This window comes from Neltuma alba, unplaced genomic scaffold, assembly GCF_004799145.2.
Source record: "Neltuma alba isolate B1F8T4 unplaced genomic scaffold, ASM479914v2 tig00012135_pilon, whole genome shotgun sequence".
Lineage (NCBI taxonomy): Eukaryota > Viridiplantae > Streptophyta > Magnoliopsida > Fabales > Fabaceae > Neltuma > Neltuma alba.
Genome location: NW_021636686.1, coordinates 440,593 through 458,957, shown reverse-complemented (window position 1 = coordinate 458,957; position 18,365 = coordinate 440,593). Strand labels below are relative to the sequence as shown.

General features: G+C 33.0%; 2 protein-coding genes across 2 annotated transcripts; both read right to left on the bottom strand.

The window, feature by feature from the left end:
• Positions 1-11,003: 11,003 nt before the first annotated feature.
• Positions 11,004-12,369, bottom strand: LOC114723355 (uncharacterized). The gene is made up of 2 exons (XM_028909551.1): positions 11,626-12,369; positions 11,004-11,414 (listed from the first exon to the last, which is right to left on the bottom strand). Exons 1-2 carry the CDS (start codon positions 12,367-12,369, stop codon positions 11,004-11,006), a joined length of 1,155 nt encoding a protein of 384 aa, XP_028765384.1.
• Positions 12,370-12,379: 10 nt separating this feature from the next.
• Positions 12,380-16,267, bottom strand: LOC114723354 (TMV resistance protein N-like). Its single transcript, XM_028909550.1, has 5 exons — positions 15,786-16,267; positions 14,638-15,210; positions 13,439-14,528; positions 12,566-12,841; positions 12,380-12,463 (listed from the first exon to the last, which is right to left on the bottom strand). The coding sequence occupies exons 1-5, from the start codon at positions 16,265-16,267 to the stop codon at positions 12,380-12,382; spliced, it is 2,505 nt and encodes an 834-aa protein (XP_028765383.1).
• Positions 16,268-18,365: the final 2,098 nt, after the last annotated feature.

Sequence of the window (18,365 nt, the reverse complement as noted above, 5' to 3'; positions counted from 1 at the left end):
GCAAATATAAAAGTTCTAAATAAATGGATCTATTGTTCTATACAATAGCTTCAAATCTTTAAAAAATATTAAAAAAATGATAAAATGTATTATATAAATATGATTAAAAAATGAAAAAAAAATAAAAGGACCAAGATGGGACAATCCATCTCATGTCCTGTCCCGTCCTAGTAAAGCTTGGATTAGAACGGGCTAGGCTTGAACATCCCTACCACTATCATGGTAATCCAGAAGGGAGGTGCAGGACTCTTCTTTATTTGGGTGTTCGTACACTTCTTTGCCTTTTCTATTGACCATCGAGCCACTTCCCATCTTCCTCGCTAATGCCATAAAGAGCAATATCTCCTATTTTTAATATAATAATTAAAATAAGTAATAAATGTATTTTTATTTTTCTAAACTACTTTTATAATCATATGTATTAGAACTATTCTTTGATTAAGAACCCGTTGGTATATATAACTAATAGGCTTGGCTAAAACAAATGTAGTTCACAAACAGGTTAATACAATTTTTGGTTCATTAAATTTGTTCTCATTTTGGTTTTGGTCTCTTAAGTTTCAAATCATAGGTTTTGGTGCTCAAGCGTTTTTTATTTAAAATATTGGTTTCTATAATCCAATAAAAACTTGAATCATTTTGCTTTTTGAGGGATCAAAACCTATGATTTGAAACTTGAGAGGCCAAAATTAAAATAAGGATCAACTTAAAGGATCAAAGATTATACTGACTCTTAACAAAAATACTCTAGCTAAAAAAAATATAAATTTACAAAGCAAAGTAATTAAGATTTTACGTTTAAGACAAAAACAAACCGGTGAATCAGTTTAATCCGGTTTGATTTGGTTTGGTTGTTGAATTGGGCAAGAATTGAATCGGTATCAAACCGGTTAAACTAGGGTGCACCATTGAAAACTGGTATGAATCGATGATGAACCGATTTGGATGATTATGTTACTATTGATTCTTTTTTTTTAAAATCTCATTTAGCTCCTAATATCTCAGTCACTATTAATTTGAATAAATTTTAGTGATGATTTTCCTATTAATGATTATTAATTTTAGTTATAAATGAATAATAAAGATCAAAATTATCAATGTTGTCGATTTTGTTATTGTTAAAATCAAACAATTATGTATTTTCTTGTATTTTATTATTAGTAATTATTAATGCTGTTATATTTTGTTATTTTTAATTAAATTATATTATTTTAATATGACATGTTTGATCTCTAATTGATCCTGGTTTGACCAACTAACTTTTGAATTATTATCTCAATTGGTTTAGTTCTCAGTCCAGTTTTTTTTTTCTTTTTTTCTTTTTTTGGCTACAAGTTATCTCAACTTCTTCCTTTATAATTTGACACTGTTTATATTATATCATTCATATCAAGGATTAAAAAGCTGATTAACCCTTCCTTTTATCTTAATTATATATCATTCCTTGTATCAGGCAGGATGGAAATAAATATAAAATAGTTCAACAAATTAGAATAATTTTAGGGAGAAGAGGACTACGATCTAGGGACATTTTACTAAGAATCAATTAATAACAAAAAAAAAATAGAAAGGAAAAGGGGAGAAAAAGATGATGAGAGGTGTGGAGGCATAAAAAATCTGGGGAATTGGAGTGCCTGGGCCAGCCAGTGTTAAGTATTAGATCTGTATTGCTAAAATATAAGCGTTCGTTCCGCTAATCATTCCATTTTTTTTCTTTTATAGAAAAAATAAATGTTCACATGAAAGGCAAATCATTCGTGCATGGAACAATTTCTGGTGCAGGATTATTGTAATAAACACTCCCTCCATCTCTATCTATGAGCTTTAAATTTAGGAAGTAGTGTTATAAGCTTTAGTTTAGATTTGTCCCAATATTTAATATATGTTTTCTATTTTTATCCTTAATTATTGTTTTCTCTTTTTTGTCACATTCTTTTATTACATTTTCTCAACCATCATATATTCTCTTTTATTATTTTTCTCATTTATTACTTATAACTATTTTTAACTCAGAAAGATATCTTAAAAAGATATTTAAATGACCCAAATTCTTATTTGGGTTGTTGCATTTGTTAAAGCCTTAATGAAGTCACACGACCTAAAAAGAAATTTTAAAATTTTATGAAACGACTCTAATATCTCTTTTATTAGAAGCTTAGAGAGATCAGAATTTTTTTATCATTTTCATATTGCGTAAGTGCTCTTATTGAGTAAAACTTGGCATCTATATTGCAAAGTCGGAAAATCAATCAAGGAGGCAACGGTGGGTTAGTTTTTATATTTAATATTCCTACCTTAATCTTGTAAATGTGTTATAGAAACAGAAAATTATTAATTTAAAATTGAGATGTGTTAACTATGAAATAGAATAATCTAATTTTGAAGGTTTATGATAAAATTTTATTCAGAGACTTAATGTAAGTGTGTTATAGAGATATAAAATTGTTAATTTAAAATTGAAACATTTTAATTGTGAAATGGAACATGTTAATTGTCAAGGCTATATTGTGATCAAGTTTTATTCAAAGACTTATTGTAAGTGTTGCAGACAGAAAGTTGTTAATTTAAAATTGAGATGTGTTAACTACAAAATGGAACATCTTAATTTTAAAAGTTATATTGTGATCAAATTTTATTCAAAGGCTTATTACAGGTGTATTATATGGAGACATAACGTTATTAAGTTATAATTAAAGGTTCAGCTGTGTCCAGCACCCTAAAATATTTTGTTAGGTGTGTGCAGTAACTTGAAGTATTTTGTGACGTACTTAACATCCTGAAATATTTTTTTAGACGCGTCCAACACTCTAAAAATATTTTAAAAAATACTTTATACTTTATAGTGCTTGATATATATTTATTTAACGGACCTTCTGAGGAGTTAATGATGAAATTAAAACTCTTCATGAAACAGTACTTTAACAACACAACTTCATTTCTGAAAAAAATTAATACTTTAAGAATAAAATTATACCACAAAATATTTTCGGATATTAGATGTACCTGAAAAAAAAATACTTCAAAGTGCTGAGCGCACCACAAAATACTTTAGGATGTTGGGCACACCTGACAAAATACTTTAGGGTGCTGAACTTACCTTAATCCTGGAATTAAAACGTGTGAACTATAAAATGGAATATGTTAACTGAGAATTCTCTTTTGGTTTCTAATAAAAAAAGACATAATTATTATTTCCTAAAATTTTAAAATCCCTCTTTGAATTATGTGACTTAATTAGAAATTTGGTAAATTTAATGACCCAAAGTGTTTTTTTAGAAAATTTTAGTTATTTCAAGTTTATAATAAAAATAGTAAGGAGTACTAGTTTTACCGATCATACGGGCTACTGATAAGAAAAGTCAGTTTTAGATTTTGTAGCAGTACGTTTTATCCTCCTTTTTAAATACTTTCTTAGTTGATTGACACTGTCTTCTTTGTCCAGAAGTGAAGGGAATGCAAGTAATATAAGACCCTGCATACAAGTAACCATATGGAGCATGTGCTTTATTTCACAGGCTAATCCTCATAATGCATTAATAAAAATAATAAAACCAATAAACAAATACTACTAGCTTGAAAGAGCTTTCCAATTCTTCAAAAAATCCATAAGGGATACTCCTCTAATAAAAACTTTTTGCTGAACGGTCTGATAGGGTTTTAGTTTATATTACCCTTAAAAAGGAGAGTTGACGTTAGTCATGGGATTGTAAGTGTCATGTGCGGGAAAATTAGGATGGAGGAAGTCTAATATGGAAAGAAGAAACCGATATTTTGGAGAATAAAGAATCGTTCGACTGTGCCGCATTAGCATGCATGGCCTAATTGGTATTCTTTATGTAGCTTATGGCTATGGCTGCCTTTATGATCCATCAGAAACTAAAACAGAGCAAACCCTACACATAGCTATCCATCTTTGTGATCCTTGAATGCATGGGCCATTCTTGAGTGTAATATCTGTTATAACATTATCCTTCCAATGTTCTGGATAGTTTTTGCAGAATAAATATTGAAATAAAGCCAACCTATCGGATTGGTAAAGTGAACCACGAAGTCGTTCAAGAAGTTGTTTGATACAGGAGTATCTTGGAGAACCTAATGGAATTTGAGTTATTGCTTGACTGTGAACTTTAAATATAAATTCTTTTATAGCTCTAATCTTCAAATATAAATTCTTTTATAACTAAATGATGAAGCCTGCATCATTCTTTTATATTCTTGACAGGGCCCCCAAGATATGAAGCCACCTCAAATGGCATCTTTTAGGCAGAAATGGTTTTTTTTTGTAAGCAGAAATAATTCAGTAGTTGAATTTATTATCACCTCAATTTTATTTTCGTTATATGCTTGTTGAATTTCAAAGATAGTGAAAGCCATGTTCTCAGTTATGATTCAGCTAGGGAATTATTTGTCCTTTTTTATTTTCACAGCAATCAATATTTTTCTTTGGATCTTAATGGATGTAGTGCGTGAGATTCTTAGTCCTAACACAGTACGCACAGATTACTGAACCAATCTGATTGTCATTTGTGATTGTTATTCAAGGAAGTTGTTTCACAGAGTATTATAAAAAATTACAATTGCATTTAAATTGAAACTTATTTGGAATTTGTGTCTTGTGGTGCAAGTCAAGGTTTCTTATTCTACTCTGTTTTGTGAATTTGAAGATGGTATGTCTTGTCACATGCAGATTTGGGAAGCTGACTTTTCTTAAAGAATTACTTCTTTTTTTTTTTTTAATCTCTGTTTTTTCCTGAGGTAAAAATTCTTAATCTCTGCTTTTATTGTTCTTGCTTTTGGTGAAAAGAGACTTCAAATTGGTTTCTCCGAAGATTGAAAAATCTGGACTTCAACATCCACATTGTATTAAGAGAGTTGATCTCCAGATATCATTGTTGGAATGGAAAGCTTATATCAGTCAATCCGAAGATATCTTAGAAACAACAATAAACTTTTGAATGTCCACTTCACCCATGCATCCAAGACTACTCAGAGACAAGCACCCATGCATCCAACATATGCGACAAATTTTAAAAGGGAAAATGACGAGATCAATTTTAGCAGGATAATGACAGTTAATGACCCTAAAATTTGAAAATACCAACGAAACACCAAGGTCATGTACAGATTAGGAAAATTTTATGAATCAAAATGTTCTAGCTGGCTAGCAAAATTCTTGGTTGGCATCTGTGCCAATCGGCAGTTTTAAATTTTCTGGTCTTGAAGTATTCATTATCTTTAATGAAAAGTTCCATGATTGTTCTCTCGCCTTTCTAAAGGTGACAGTCAGTTCTTTTGACAATGATTTCAATAATCTGAGATAGTTAGAACTGTCATAAATCAGGTATGCCGCAATCTTCGTCATAGGTAATTGAGACCCAATACTTAAAACAAGCTCAACCACATCACCAGGTTGGACACTTGAAATAATGCTCTTCCTTTCTTCATCTTCATGGAAAGTTGCCGGGTCTCCCTTAAGCTATTTAACAGTAGCCTTCATGTGGTTAATGATCATAACATTTATGAGAAATGCATTGTGCTATCGTGGAAGGAGAATACACAACATTGACAAGCATCGCCTTCCAGTGACAACCTACGACTACAGGCACCTTAAAGATTACTGAGCATCCTTCACCCTTGTAGATGAACCAATCGGGATACTAATCACCAGGTAGGTGAGAATCATCCCACCCACCATTATTTCATCCCTATATATTGCATCAACACAGGAATCAAAAGCTTGTATTTAAGTACTTATATACAACGATATGGCCGAAGAAAGGGAAAATAAAATATCGATTCCCTTCATTTTCACATACTCATTAGACTTGTGGGAAGTAATAGTGCATCTATGAGGTAATACTATTTGTTAATGAAACTATAGATTTTTCATGCATGTAAGAAATATTGATGTGAGATAGGTTCTTCAGATAACTCATATTTCCAAACATGATGGGGCCAGAAAAGAGAACAGAGACAAACATGTAGTATTTTGTCTTTCAATATGTCCACTTTGCTGCTCTCTCCCATTTGAATTAAAAGAGAATTGAAGGAATCTGCTGGTCTTGCATTGTTAACTGGATCATGACCGACAGATGATGCCGAAGCTTCCACGTATGAGAATTGTGATGTGCTTGGCGTGGATTCCAATTTCATGAAGTTTGTCCCATACAAGGCATCCGAAAGTCTTGCCATTTCTCCATTGAATTGAGACTGTGATCGGCATTCCTCCCACATACCTCGAAGCTTAGCAAGATCGCCGAGAAATGGAGATAGGCCATGAAAGCTGCCATTCTGTACAACAGATAAAACTAGGGAAGAAAGAAAGTACGTAACTTTTGTTTTTTGGCCTAAAAGCCAATGCATATTCCTTGACATCAAAGCCTCCAAAAGAAAATAGGACATGAAAGAAATTCTTACCATATTTTGCATTAACACTTCAGCTACATCCTTCTGAAACCACAATCTATTGCGATCCTTAGGGTCTTTTTGTGGGCTTCCCCAAATTATTTCTCTTCCTATATCACGTAATAAGTCATGCATTTCAAGCTTGTTATTTTTCCTATTAGCATTTATCAGGCTTCGCTCAATGAGAGTTGTTATTCCGATTTTTGCATTAAATCCACATCCATTCAATATATGTGCCGTATAGTTTCTATCCTTGTCGATAAAGAAGCAATATATGTCAAGAAATATATTCTTCTTCATATCATCTTTTAAACCATCAAAACTTATTTTTAACTTTGCTTGTATCTCATCATTCAGAATCCCTTGTAGTTTGGACAACCCATCCTCCCATTCTTCAATTTTTCCAATAAGAACCAAGCACTTTAAGAGCTAGAGGAAGTCCACCACAGTAAGCAACTACATTTTTAGTAAGTTCTATGAAGCAGCTTTCAAGGGGAGCTTCTTGCTTAAAGGCATGCCAACTGAAAAGCGCAAGAAACTCAATTTCATTCACTGTTCTCATTCTACACTTGTGATCAGCTTTAATGGCACTAAGCAGATACAGATCTCTAATTGTTATGACTATTATACTCCCAAGACAAAACCATTCAAAACTTCTACATAAATCGTTCAACTAATTAATGCTATCCACATCATCCAATACGACAAATGCATTTATGTTGGGAAATCTTTCATGAATTATTCTTTTCCCTTTGTCAATGTTAGATATCTTGAAAACTTCTATTTTAACAATATCATAAATGAGTTGCTTTTGCAAATTAATTAGGTTATTAGAATGTTTTGAATTTTCTCTTATACTTGCAAGAAAACTTCTTGCTTTCCTAAACTTATGACCAATTGTATTTGTAAAAGGCTTTGACAACCGTAATTTTGCCAACGCCTCCCATCACCCAAAGGCTTATGATTAGAGCTTTTTGGAATCTCTTTTTGGCTGATTTAGGATGTGTTTGGGATCACATTTTGTAGCTTAAACATACGTTTCCACTGACAAAAACTACCTTTTGGATTTTGAAATTGTTTGGATTGACTTTTTTTTGTGATGGACTTCTTGGGTTTGATAAGCTTTTGAGCAGAAGCTTGTTTTTTGGGTTTTTGGGGCGAGGCACGGTGGGGTATGTAGGAGAAAAGGAGCGAAGAAAAAGAAGACATCAGACATGACATCGTACATGAATAGTTTTGTTTTTTAGACATTCACACGTTGTAAAAGTTGAACAATAAATAGAGGATAATATTTTTTAGTAAATACTGAACATAAATTATAGAAAAAAGTAAATACTGAACGTAAAATTGGAAAAAAAAAAGCACCATGCCATTTTTTCATTTATTTACTTAATGTTTAGATTTTCTTTTTGTTAATAAAAGATATCTTTTTGTTTTTATTTTACCGCTTGGAACTTACTATATAATTATATAATATTATTTAGCTAACATTTTATTTTTAATATTTTTTTATGATTGTCACATTATAATATTACTTAATAAAATTTATGTGCTTTCAGTCATTTTGTGTCTAAACTTACTTTTCTATTATTCATTCAAACAAGTTTTAGCTTTTCAAACTGATTTTTTTGCAAAAGTTAATACAAACATAAATGGCATCACCCTACCTGACTTTTAGCCAATCTGATTTTTGCAAAAATCATATTGAAAAAAAGTAACTTCTCCTACTGTTTATCCAAACACACCCTTATTTGCCAGTTTCTGAACTCGAGACTTTATTCCCACTGGATGCTCAGTAACAAACAATGGTCCAATGTCTACTTTCTCTAAAACATCCTTTACAGTGGTATCAACCAGCTCACCTTCAGACATGTCAATAATAAATGTCCGTGAAACAATATAATCAGCCACATAAATAGCATTATTATCATAAATAAAACCAACAAGACTTAATTTTAAACAAAAGAATTTTAGTGCACCATTAAGAATAAGAGATGGACCAATTTAGCTATTAAATATGTATATGCATCACAGGAAAACTTTCGAGTGTTGGATAAATGAGTGGGCATTAATTGCTGGAACGGGACAGGAGAAGGCTTCAAAAGAAGGCCTATGGCACAAGAGAGCTATTGGAGCTCTGTTAACACTCAGTTTTTAGCTCTACATATATTTTTAATTGGACCATCGTCTGCTCATATTTAGCACATACTTACAGAATTACATTAGAATTAGTTATTTGTCCAAAAATTGTTTCCACCTTCTCAAAAAAAAAAGGTTATTTGTCCGTGGCTGCAAGAGCAAAACAGGCAACGCAATTGTAATAATTACTCCAACATTTTCAAGTGCGCGATGAATTTATAGCGATAAAGAATGATGAGAACATTATGGCGTGAATGCGGGAAAGGTGACTGGGTGAGTGTGAGAAAATAATGGCAGATCTTGACCTACATGATTTTAAGCATGGTATTTGGGTGAATAATTTTTACTTTATAAGACTTGGGTATGCTGGTCAACAACAACAACAAAAAAGACTTGGGTAGTTTTTTTTTTTTTTACTGTTTTTAGTGTACAGGTAGATTTGCCTACTTGGACTCTTATACATGAGTCGTACTCCCTTCACCATCATAGAGCAGCCGGCTATAGTTAAATTAATAAATTTATTTAAAAAAATAAATTAAATTTCTAAATTTTTGCAAATTAAAAAAAAATTATATCACATTAATAATAAAAAAAGGCTTACAATGTAAAACGTACAGCATTAGAATACAAATGAGAACATAAAGTAGCAAAATATTTGTAAGTGATTATGCCGGTAGTGAAAGAAAGCTAGTAGACTAATACTACCTCCCGTCTTAATTATAAAAATTAGTTGACTAATTTGAGAAAATTAAGAAAATAAGTTAAGTTAGTTATTTGTAATAAATAGGTATTGTCTTTTTTAAAATATCCTTGTTAATCAAGTGTGTTAACTAAAATTACAATTATTAGAAGGACTATCTTAGAAAAAATTACATAAATATGAGAGACAAAGTGAATTGAGGTCCTATATTTAGGACTAAAATAAAAGTCAAACGAGGTCTTATATTAAAGATCAGAGGTAGTATCCTGTTGTCTCTTGAGGGAAAGTCTTTTCTTTCCAGCTATTGAAAGGTGCAAATATTTAATTTCAGGGGATAAGAATCCATATTAATAGATCCAATATAATAAAGCTCGAAGACATCCAAGTGAAAAATCTCATCCTGTTAAATCGTAGAGACATATATATGCCAAACAAATTTAATTAATAGTTTACTTGCTGATCACTTATGAAAAATAGGATGCAGGAAAGTCTGATATGGGAATAAGAAATTATGTTGGAGAATAAAGAACCATTTGACTTTGCCGCATTAGTATGTATGGCGTTATATTGGTATTCTTTATGTAGCTTACTAATTTGCAGGGGACTCTGACCACACTTATGTTTAAACAAACAGTACAGCAGTACTTTAATTATGCCTATGGCTGCCTTAGTGATCCATCAGAAAACTAATTAAAACAGAGCAAACTATCCATATCTATCTTTGTGATCCTTTTATACATGGGCCATTCCTAGGTGTAATATTTTTTTTAACATTATCCTTTCAATATCCTGTGTAAATTTTTGCAGAACAAAGGTTGAAAAACAGTCAACCTGCTGGAGTGGTAAAACAAAACAAGAAGTCATTGATGAAGTTATTTGATACAGGAGTTATCTCGAAGGACCAAAATGGAATTTTACTTGTTGTTTGATTACGATATTCAAATATAAATTCAGGTTCCCTTGTTATAACATAATAACAAAATAAAAACGCCTGCATTATTCTTTTATCTTCTTGACAGGGCCCCCAACATGTGAAGCCACCTCATTACATTTGCATTTAAACTGCAACTTATTTGAAATTTGTTGTGCAAGGTCAAGTTTTCTGATTCTACTGTGCTTTTCTTTTAAAAAAACTGTTTAAAGGACGACAAATGCTGTTCAGAAATATGTTTCTTGAAATTTATGGATTGATCTCTGATTTTATATTCCATGTTTTTGGTAGACTTCAAATTGGTTACTCTGAAAATTTAAAAATCTGAGCTTCCAACATTCATATTGTATTAAGAGAGATGATCTTCAAATCGCGATGTTGGAATGGAAAGCTTCTATCAGTCAATAGATAACTTAAAAACAACAATAATCTTTTCAAAGTCCAATTCACCCATCTGAGTCTTCACACACAAGCAGTCAAACACACTACATTGTCGAACATATCACGACGGATTTTAAAAGGGAAAATGACAGTTAGGGTCAGCTTTAGCAGGATAACGACAGTTAATGACCCTAAAACTTGAAAATTCCAATTGAAGATCAAGGTCATTTACTGATTAGGAAAATTCTAAGAACCAAAGCGCTCTAGCTGACCTGTAAAACTCTTGGCTGAAATCTGTAGCAATTGGCAGTTTCAAATTTTGGGCTCCTCAGTTGTCATTATCTTGCTTAAAAAGGCCCGTAATCGTTATTTTCCCTTTCTAAAAATTACAGCCTGCAACAGAAGTACCGAGGCTATATTACAAACCGGGATCAATTTGTGCGACAATTATTTCAATAACCTGCGACGCTTAGAACCGTCATAAATCAGGTATGCTGCAATCTTCTTCACATGAAATTGAGGCCCAATACTTATAATAAGCTGCACGATATCACCAAGTTGAAAACTTGAAATGATACTCTGCCATTCTGCATCTTCAGGGAAAGTTGCTGGGTCCCCCTTCAGTAGTTTAATCGTATCCTTTGTGTGGTTAATGATGAGAACATTTATGAGAAATTGAGGCCTCGTGTCATCCATACAAGAAGAATACCCAACATTGAGAAGCACCGCTTTCAGCTGACAACCTATGACTTGTGGCACCTTCAAAATTACTGAGCACCCTTCACCCTTAAAGATGAACCAATCAGAATCCTGATCACCAGGTAGGTGAGAATCATCCCACCCACCATACTTCCATCCCTATATTGCATCAACACAGTAACCAAATAATAATGTGCCCAAAAACGAAGAGAAAGGAGCAGAAATATTTATTAGAGCATGAGGGAAGTAATTGTTCACGTTTCTGTTTATTAAACGAAATTGAAGCCTTTTCATCCTTCTATCAACACATAAAACACACACATGCTAAGTATAGCTGAAAAAAGAAAAAGAAAAAGAAAAAGAGACAAACCTGCGAAATTTTCTCTTTTAGCAACTCTGCTTTGTCGCACACTCCCAGTTGAAGTAAAGGAGAATTGACGGAATCTGCTGACCTTGCACTGTGAACTTGGTCATCATGGCCCTTAGATGACGCAGAAGCTTCCATTATTAAGATCTCGGGTGTATCTTGAGTTGATTTAAATTCCATAAAATTTTTCTCATACAATGCATCGAAAAGTTTTGCCATTCTCTTATTAAATCGAAACTGTGATCGACATTGCTCCCACGTACATGGAAGCTTCACAAGATCGCCCAGAAATTGACATAGACCACGCAAGCCACTATTCCATCCAATTGAGGCAACCATAGATGATACGCCTTGCACAGATTCTTCAATACGGGATTGAGGAAAATCACGAGGTGACATCCACGACCATATGAGAGAAGGAAATATATCTTGCCCTTTTCCTTCATGACCAGCGAAAGATACATATCCATACTTAAGCCCTTTCAATCTTGCTAATGACTTGGGTAGTTGTGTTATGGAAATGTTATCTGCCATAAGAGTCGTCAAGGACTCCATTTGCTCAATATCTTCTTCTAAATGGTCAATCAATGAACACCCAGAAATAATGAAAGTCTTCAATGATTTCAACTTGTAGATGCTTCTAGGAAGATCTTTGAGGCTCTTGCAACCTTTTAGATTAAGATGAAGGAGAGTTTTTAGATCCCCAATGCTCTCGTGAATTAAAATCAAGCTCTCACAATCTTTCATCATAAGCTTTTCAAGGTTTGGTAGATATGTAATCAGGAGTTTGTCTCAAGGAAGTTGAATGACTGAGATTGAGTGTCTTCAACATTGGCAACTTCTACAAAACATGCATGTGAAGAATTAGAAACTTTAGACAAGAAGAATTATATTGTGAGTGCTGTTGATTATCTTCATAGATCGTAACAACAAACATATATACCTTGGACTCTTTCCAAACTACTTTGAGCTTGCTATATTTGAAGTCAATAGCAACTAGTTTTTCTTGGTAAAAGTTGTTTGGAGTGTATTTTGATGGAAATCCATGCCAACGAACCCACCTCAGCTTTTTGGAAAGATGTTTATAATCTCCTTTAAGATTCACATAGTCTAGTTGGAGTAATCTGAGTTTCTTCATCTTCTTAAATGCCTTAGAATCGATGGGATCTCTATGCTTTTTTGGTACCTTTAGAGATATACCCTCAACAGCTTTGGTTCCCTGTAAATACATAGGAGAAAAAAATGTTGTAAGCAAGGAAAAACATATGATAAATGTTGAGAGAAAGCCATCAATAGCCAACATATATAGATATATATCTGTTGATCTTGCTTCTTATGTACAAGATTGCTATGATAAAGGCTATGAAACACATATAATGTAGCAATGAAAAACGAAGGTGATAATTGTATTTTAGAAAAAGATAATGCATCCCTTGACATCAAAACTTGGAAAATAAATCAGTATATTAAGAAAATTCTTACTGCATGATCTGTTAACACATTGCTCCCCTTTTTTTTAAATTATTTTTTTAATTAAATTTTTTTCTTTTTTTTTTCCTTTAATTTTCATTTTTATTTTTAAATCTTCTAAAAACCTGCAAACAAAATTTAAGGATAAGGTAGCATTAATTGTCCTCAAAAATCAATTAGTCACAATTAAACCAAAATATGACAATTTTACCCCTATAAAATAATAATTCAAAATAAAATAAAATAAATCAAAGAACAATCAATTAAGGCAAAAAGGGACCAATTAAGTTGACAAAACCCATATAAAAGATACCAAAATATATAAAAATAATTGAGTTTGTCACACATCAAGCACATCTTCTTGAGACCATAGTCTGCTACGTTTCTGAGGATCTTTAGGTGGGCTTCCACAGATGATTTCCTTTCCCATTTTTTGCAATAAATCATGCATTTCAAGCTTATTATTTCTACCTACTTTCACCAGGCTCCGCTCTATGAGGATTTGTAATCCATTTTCTGCATGAAGTTCACAACCATCTAATATCTGTGTAACATAGTTCCTGTCCTTGTTGATAAAGAAGCAACATATGTCAAGGAAAATATCCTTCTCTGTATCATCATCCAATCCATCATAGCTTATTTTTAACTTTTCGTGTATACTTTTAGTAAGAATCCTCTGTAATTTGGACAACACATCCTCCCATTGTTTTATTGTTCTCCCACGCAAATAGGAGCCAAGGATTTCAAGAGCCAGTGGAAGTCCATCACAATATGCAACTACCATTTTAGACAATTCTTTGAAGTCTTCATTGGGATCTGCTTGCTTAAAGGCATGCCAACTAAAAAGCATAAGAGACTCCCTTCGATTCATTTTTTCTATTTCATATTTATGGTCAGCATTAATGGCATCAAGTAAATGGCTATTTCTAGTTGTTATGACCACTATACTTCCAGGACAAAACCATTCAAGACTACCACAAAATGTGCTCAGTTGATTGACACTATCCAAATCATCCAATACAATAAATGATTTTATGTTGGGAAATCTTTCTTCAATTATTTTTTTGCCTCTATCAATGTTAGGTATCTTGGAAACTTTTTCTTTAAGTATATCAAAAATGAGTTGCTTTTGCAAATTGACTTGGCCATTAACATGCTTTGAAGTTTCTCTCATATTTAGAAGAAAACTTCTTGCTCTTCTAAACTGACGGCCAATTGTATTGTAGATAGCTTTGGCAACAGTTGTTTTGCCAATGCCTCCCATTCCCCAGAGGCCTATGATAAGAGGTTTTTGGATTTCTTTATTTGACCATTCAATTGTCAATTCATCAACTTGAGACTCTATTCCCACTGGATGCTCAGCTACAACCAATTGTCCAGTGTCTACTCTTTTTGAAACAGACGCAATAATAGTTTGAATCATATCACTTTCATTCCTGTAAATATTAATTATTAGTGAAAAACTATAATCAGCCACATAAACAGCATCATTATCAGAAATAAAACCAACAAAACTTATTTTTAAACAGAAGACTTTGACATTACCGATGTAGTGATGAAGCAAAGCCGGAAAGGTTGCTGATTTCTGTGAGTGCCTGCCTCCACCGCAACACCCGGCGATCACCGCCCCCTCCCAACCTTAGCTCGTGTCGTTTCATCGCTTCACCATATGTACCTGTCTGTTTACGAACATGAGACGGATCTGTGTTATAGAATATGGGAATAACCACCTGAGCTGCAGATCTTCGACACTCTACTATGTTCACCAGTTCATCCAGACACCATCTAGAAGATGCATAATCTGGAGACAAAATTACCAGCGCAATTCGGGACCTTTCAATTGCTTGCAATAAGGAGACGGAGATCTCTTCTCCCCTTTCAAGCCTTGTATCGTCCATGAAAGCATGGATTCCTGACTGCCTTAGAGCTTTATAAAGATGAGAAGTGAAACCGCGACGAGTGTCCTCGCCTCTGAAACTCAAGAAGACGTCATAATTCAACCATTTATCAACTTTTGGTTTATGAACTAGTGATTGTATTCTCATTGGATGGTCAGCAGTAGACGGTAATTCTCTTGAAACTTGCTCAACAATTTTCTCAACCAGCTCACTTTCAGCACTGTCAACATTAAATTAAACATACGTGAAACAATAATCAGCATCATTATTAGAAATAAACCAGCAGGACTTATTTTTAAGCAGAAGGATTTTATTAGACCATTAAGAGTGAGAGATGGAATAATTTACGTACTAAATATGTATATTATTTTTTGACTAAGGGGCAAGCATTAATAAGCCTAATATTATAAGCGAGATCAAATTGTCTAGGAAAGCATTTCATGCGTGAGCTACAACACGCTAGGCTACTAAGTAATTATGTACATCTATCAAAGGAAAACTGAAATAGAATAGGAGAAGGATTCAAAAAGTCAAGGGCAAACTGCGTTTGAATTTTTTTTCTTAAATGCATAAATTTTACTTTTATTTTCTGGACATATATAGTCAGCGTTGAACATATATAAAAAAATTATAAAAGATATCAAATTTTTACTAAATTATATAATTTTTCTATTACATTCTGTTTTAATTTTAAAAATAAAATTATGAAGGCATTTTGAGTTTGACCCATCGGCATTTGACTCCCCCTCCCCCCAAGAAAAAAACAAAAATGAGAGTTAGTTTGGAATTCATTACTGAAATTGTCTGGAATCAAACCCGGAAAGGTTCCTGATTTCCGTGAGTGCCTGCCTCCACCGCAACACCCAGCGATCACCGCCCCCTCCCAACCTTAGCTCGTGTCGTTTCATCGCTTCACCATATGTACCTATCTGTTTACGAACATGAGACGGATCTGTGTTATAGAATATGGGAATAACCACCTGAGCTGCAGATCTTCGACACTCCATTATGTTCACCAGTTCATCCAGACACCATCTGGAAGATGCATAATCTGGAGACAAAATTACCAACGCAATTCGTGATCGTTCAATTGCTTGCAATAGTGAGGCAGAGATCTCTTCTCCCCTCTCAACGTTTTCATAGGCCATGAAAGCATGGATCCCTGACCGCCCTAGAGCGCTATAAAGCTCAGAAGTAAAACCGTCACGAGTGTCTTCGCCTCTAAAACTCAAGAACAAGTCGTAAGTCCAGGAAGAACTAGAAGAAGAAGAAGCCATGCCTTATTGAGGGAATCAGGCAGGAGGCCAATCAATAAAACGCTTCAATGGATCGATCACAACTCATCACAGGATAGAGAATATCGATATGGCATCCACAGAAGGGTGACTTTATAATTGATTCCTTTATTAGTCACCCAAGTCTGAATACTAATTACAACTGTTTTTGGTCCCCGGAGGTCAGGTTTACTGTATCGTATCTTTCCTATTTCGCTTTTGGGCTTATTCTCTCCCATTGATCTTTTTAAAGGGTTCGGAATACGGGACCATTGACAATGATGGTGGCTTAGGATGAGGCAATACTGGTTAAAAAAAAAAACTGTGATAATAATGAGTGTGACAGTACAGGTTAATTATCACAATGAGTTTCCTTCAAATAATTGATTGAAAACATGATATAAGTCTTTTCAAAATTTTATATAGGATATAAAATGTAGTAATATAATTATGATAATTGATAAAATTAAAAAAAATAAATGCCAATTACCCACAAGGTTGTGAGTTTGACACTACAGGTTGAAAAGACTTATTTACTAGTAGTTTCAATATATATTGCCACCTCTACCTTTTTCACAGATAAATGTGCTTTTGAAAATTAAGTTACATTTTTTTAACATATTATTGCATATAATCATTTTTAACTGATTTTTTAATTTACATAATTTAATTATTTGTATCTTATAAAAAAGAACAGAGAGAGTATAAATCAGTCTTTGTTTAGCCTTTCTTTGCAAATCAACTACCCAAAAGTAAACTGTAGTGTAATCATCTATAATTTTATGCTTGGTGAAGATATCTAAACCACAAATACTCAGAATTCGCTTGTCTATGACTGTACGTAGCTAGTCTCTTGCTTATTATAATCATTAGTCAATCACTCAGTAGCCCTGTTGGATATTTTATTTTGGCCGCCGTGAAAGTTGAGAAATTCTTAATTGTATTATCACCATCACTGCGCACCAATTCATCTTAATTTAATTGTAATTCTCACCCTGTCTGCGCGGATCAGAGCAGTTTGTACTGCAAAAAATGTTAAAAAAACATTTATTTTAAGTAAGCTCATCATGGCTAGAATATGGTCCTCATAGTTCTGATTGGGACAACATGGCAGGCGATGCCAACATTTCTGGGATTGGAGACGCAAAAGCTGATGTTAGAGTGAAAGGGACCGTGCAGCAATGTCAACCAAAAATTGATTGGAAATCAATGAAGTAGAAAATAAAATGGAATATGAATAAATCCACCCACCTGCAATGAAAATTCAATATTGGTGGGGACAGTGTTTGAACTTCTGAAATTGAAGACGTGAATGGAAAAAATTTTATAATGCGCTAATTTCCGCATTCTCACGTTTTTTATCTCCTCCACAAATTCTCCTTTCTCCTAGTCTTATCCTCTGTCATAGTAATCCAGAAGGGAGCGTGCAAGACTCTTCTTTATTTAGGTATTCGTACACTTCTTTGCTTTTTTTTTTTAATTAATAATATCTCCTGTTTTTGATGTAATAATTAAAATAAGTAATTTATGAATATTAAAAAATTAATTAAGAAAATTCTTTGTAATAAATGTGCTTTTGATTTTTCTAAACTGCTTTGATAATCATATATATATATATATATTAGAACTACTCTTTGATTAGGAGCCTGTTAGTATACATAACTAATAGGTTTGGCTAACCAAAATGTAGTTCATAGACAGGTTAATACAGTTTTTGGTTCATTAAATTTGTCCTCACAATTCATATTTGAAACTTGAAGGACCAAAATTAAAATGAGGATCAACTTGAAGGATCAAAGACTCTTAATAGAAATACTTTACCTAAAAAAATATAAATTTACAAAGCAAAGTAATTAAGATTTTACGTTGAGAACAAAAATAAACTGATGAATCTATCAATGGTCTGGTTTGGTTGTCGAACCGATATGAAATTGGTTAAACTAGGGTGCACTGGTGAAAACCGATATGAACCAGTGATGAACCGACTTAGATGATTATGTTGCTATTGGTTCTTGTTTTTTATCTCATTCAGTGCCTAATATCTCAGTCACTACTAATTTGAATCAATTTTAATGATGGTTTTTCTATCAATGATTATTAA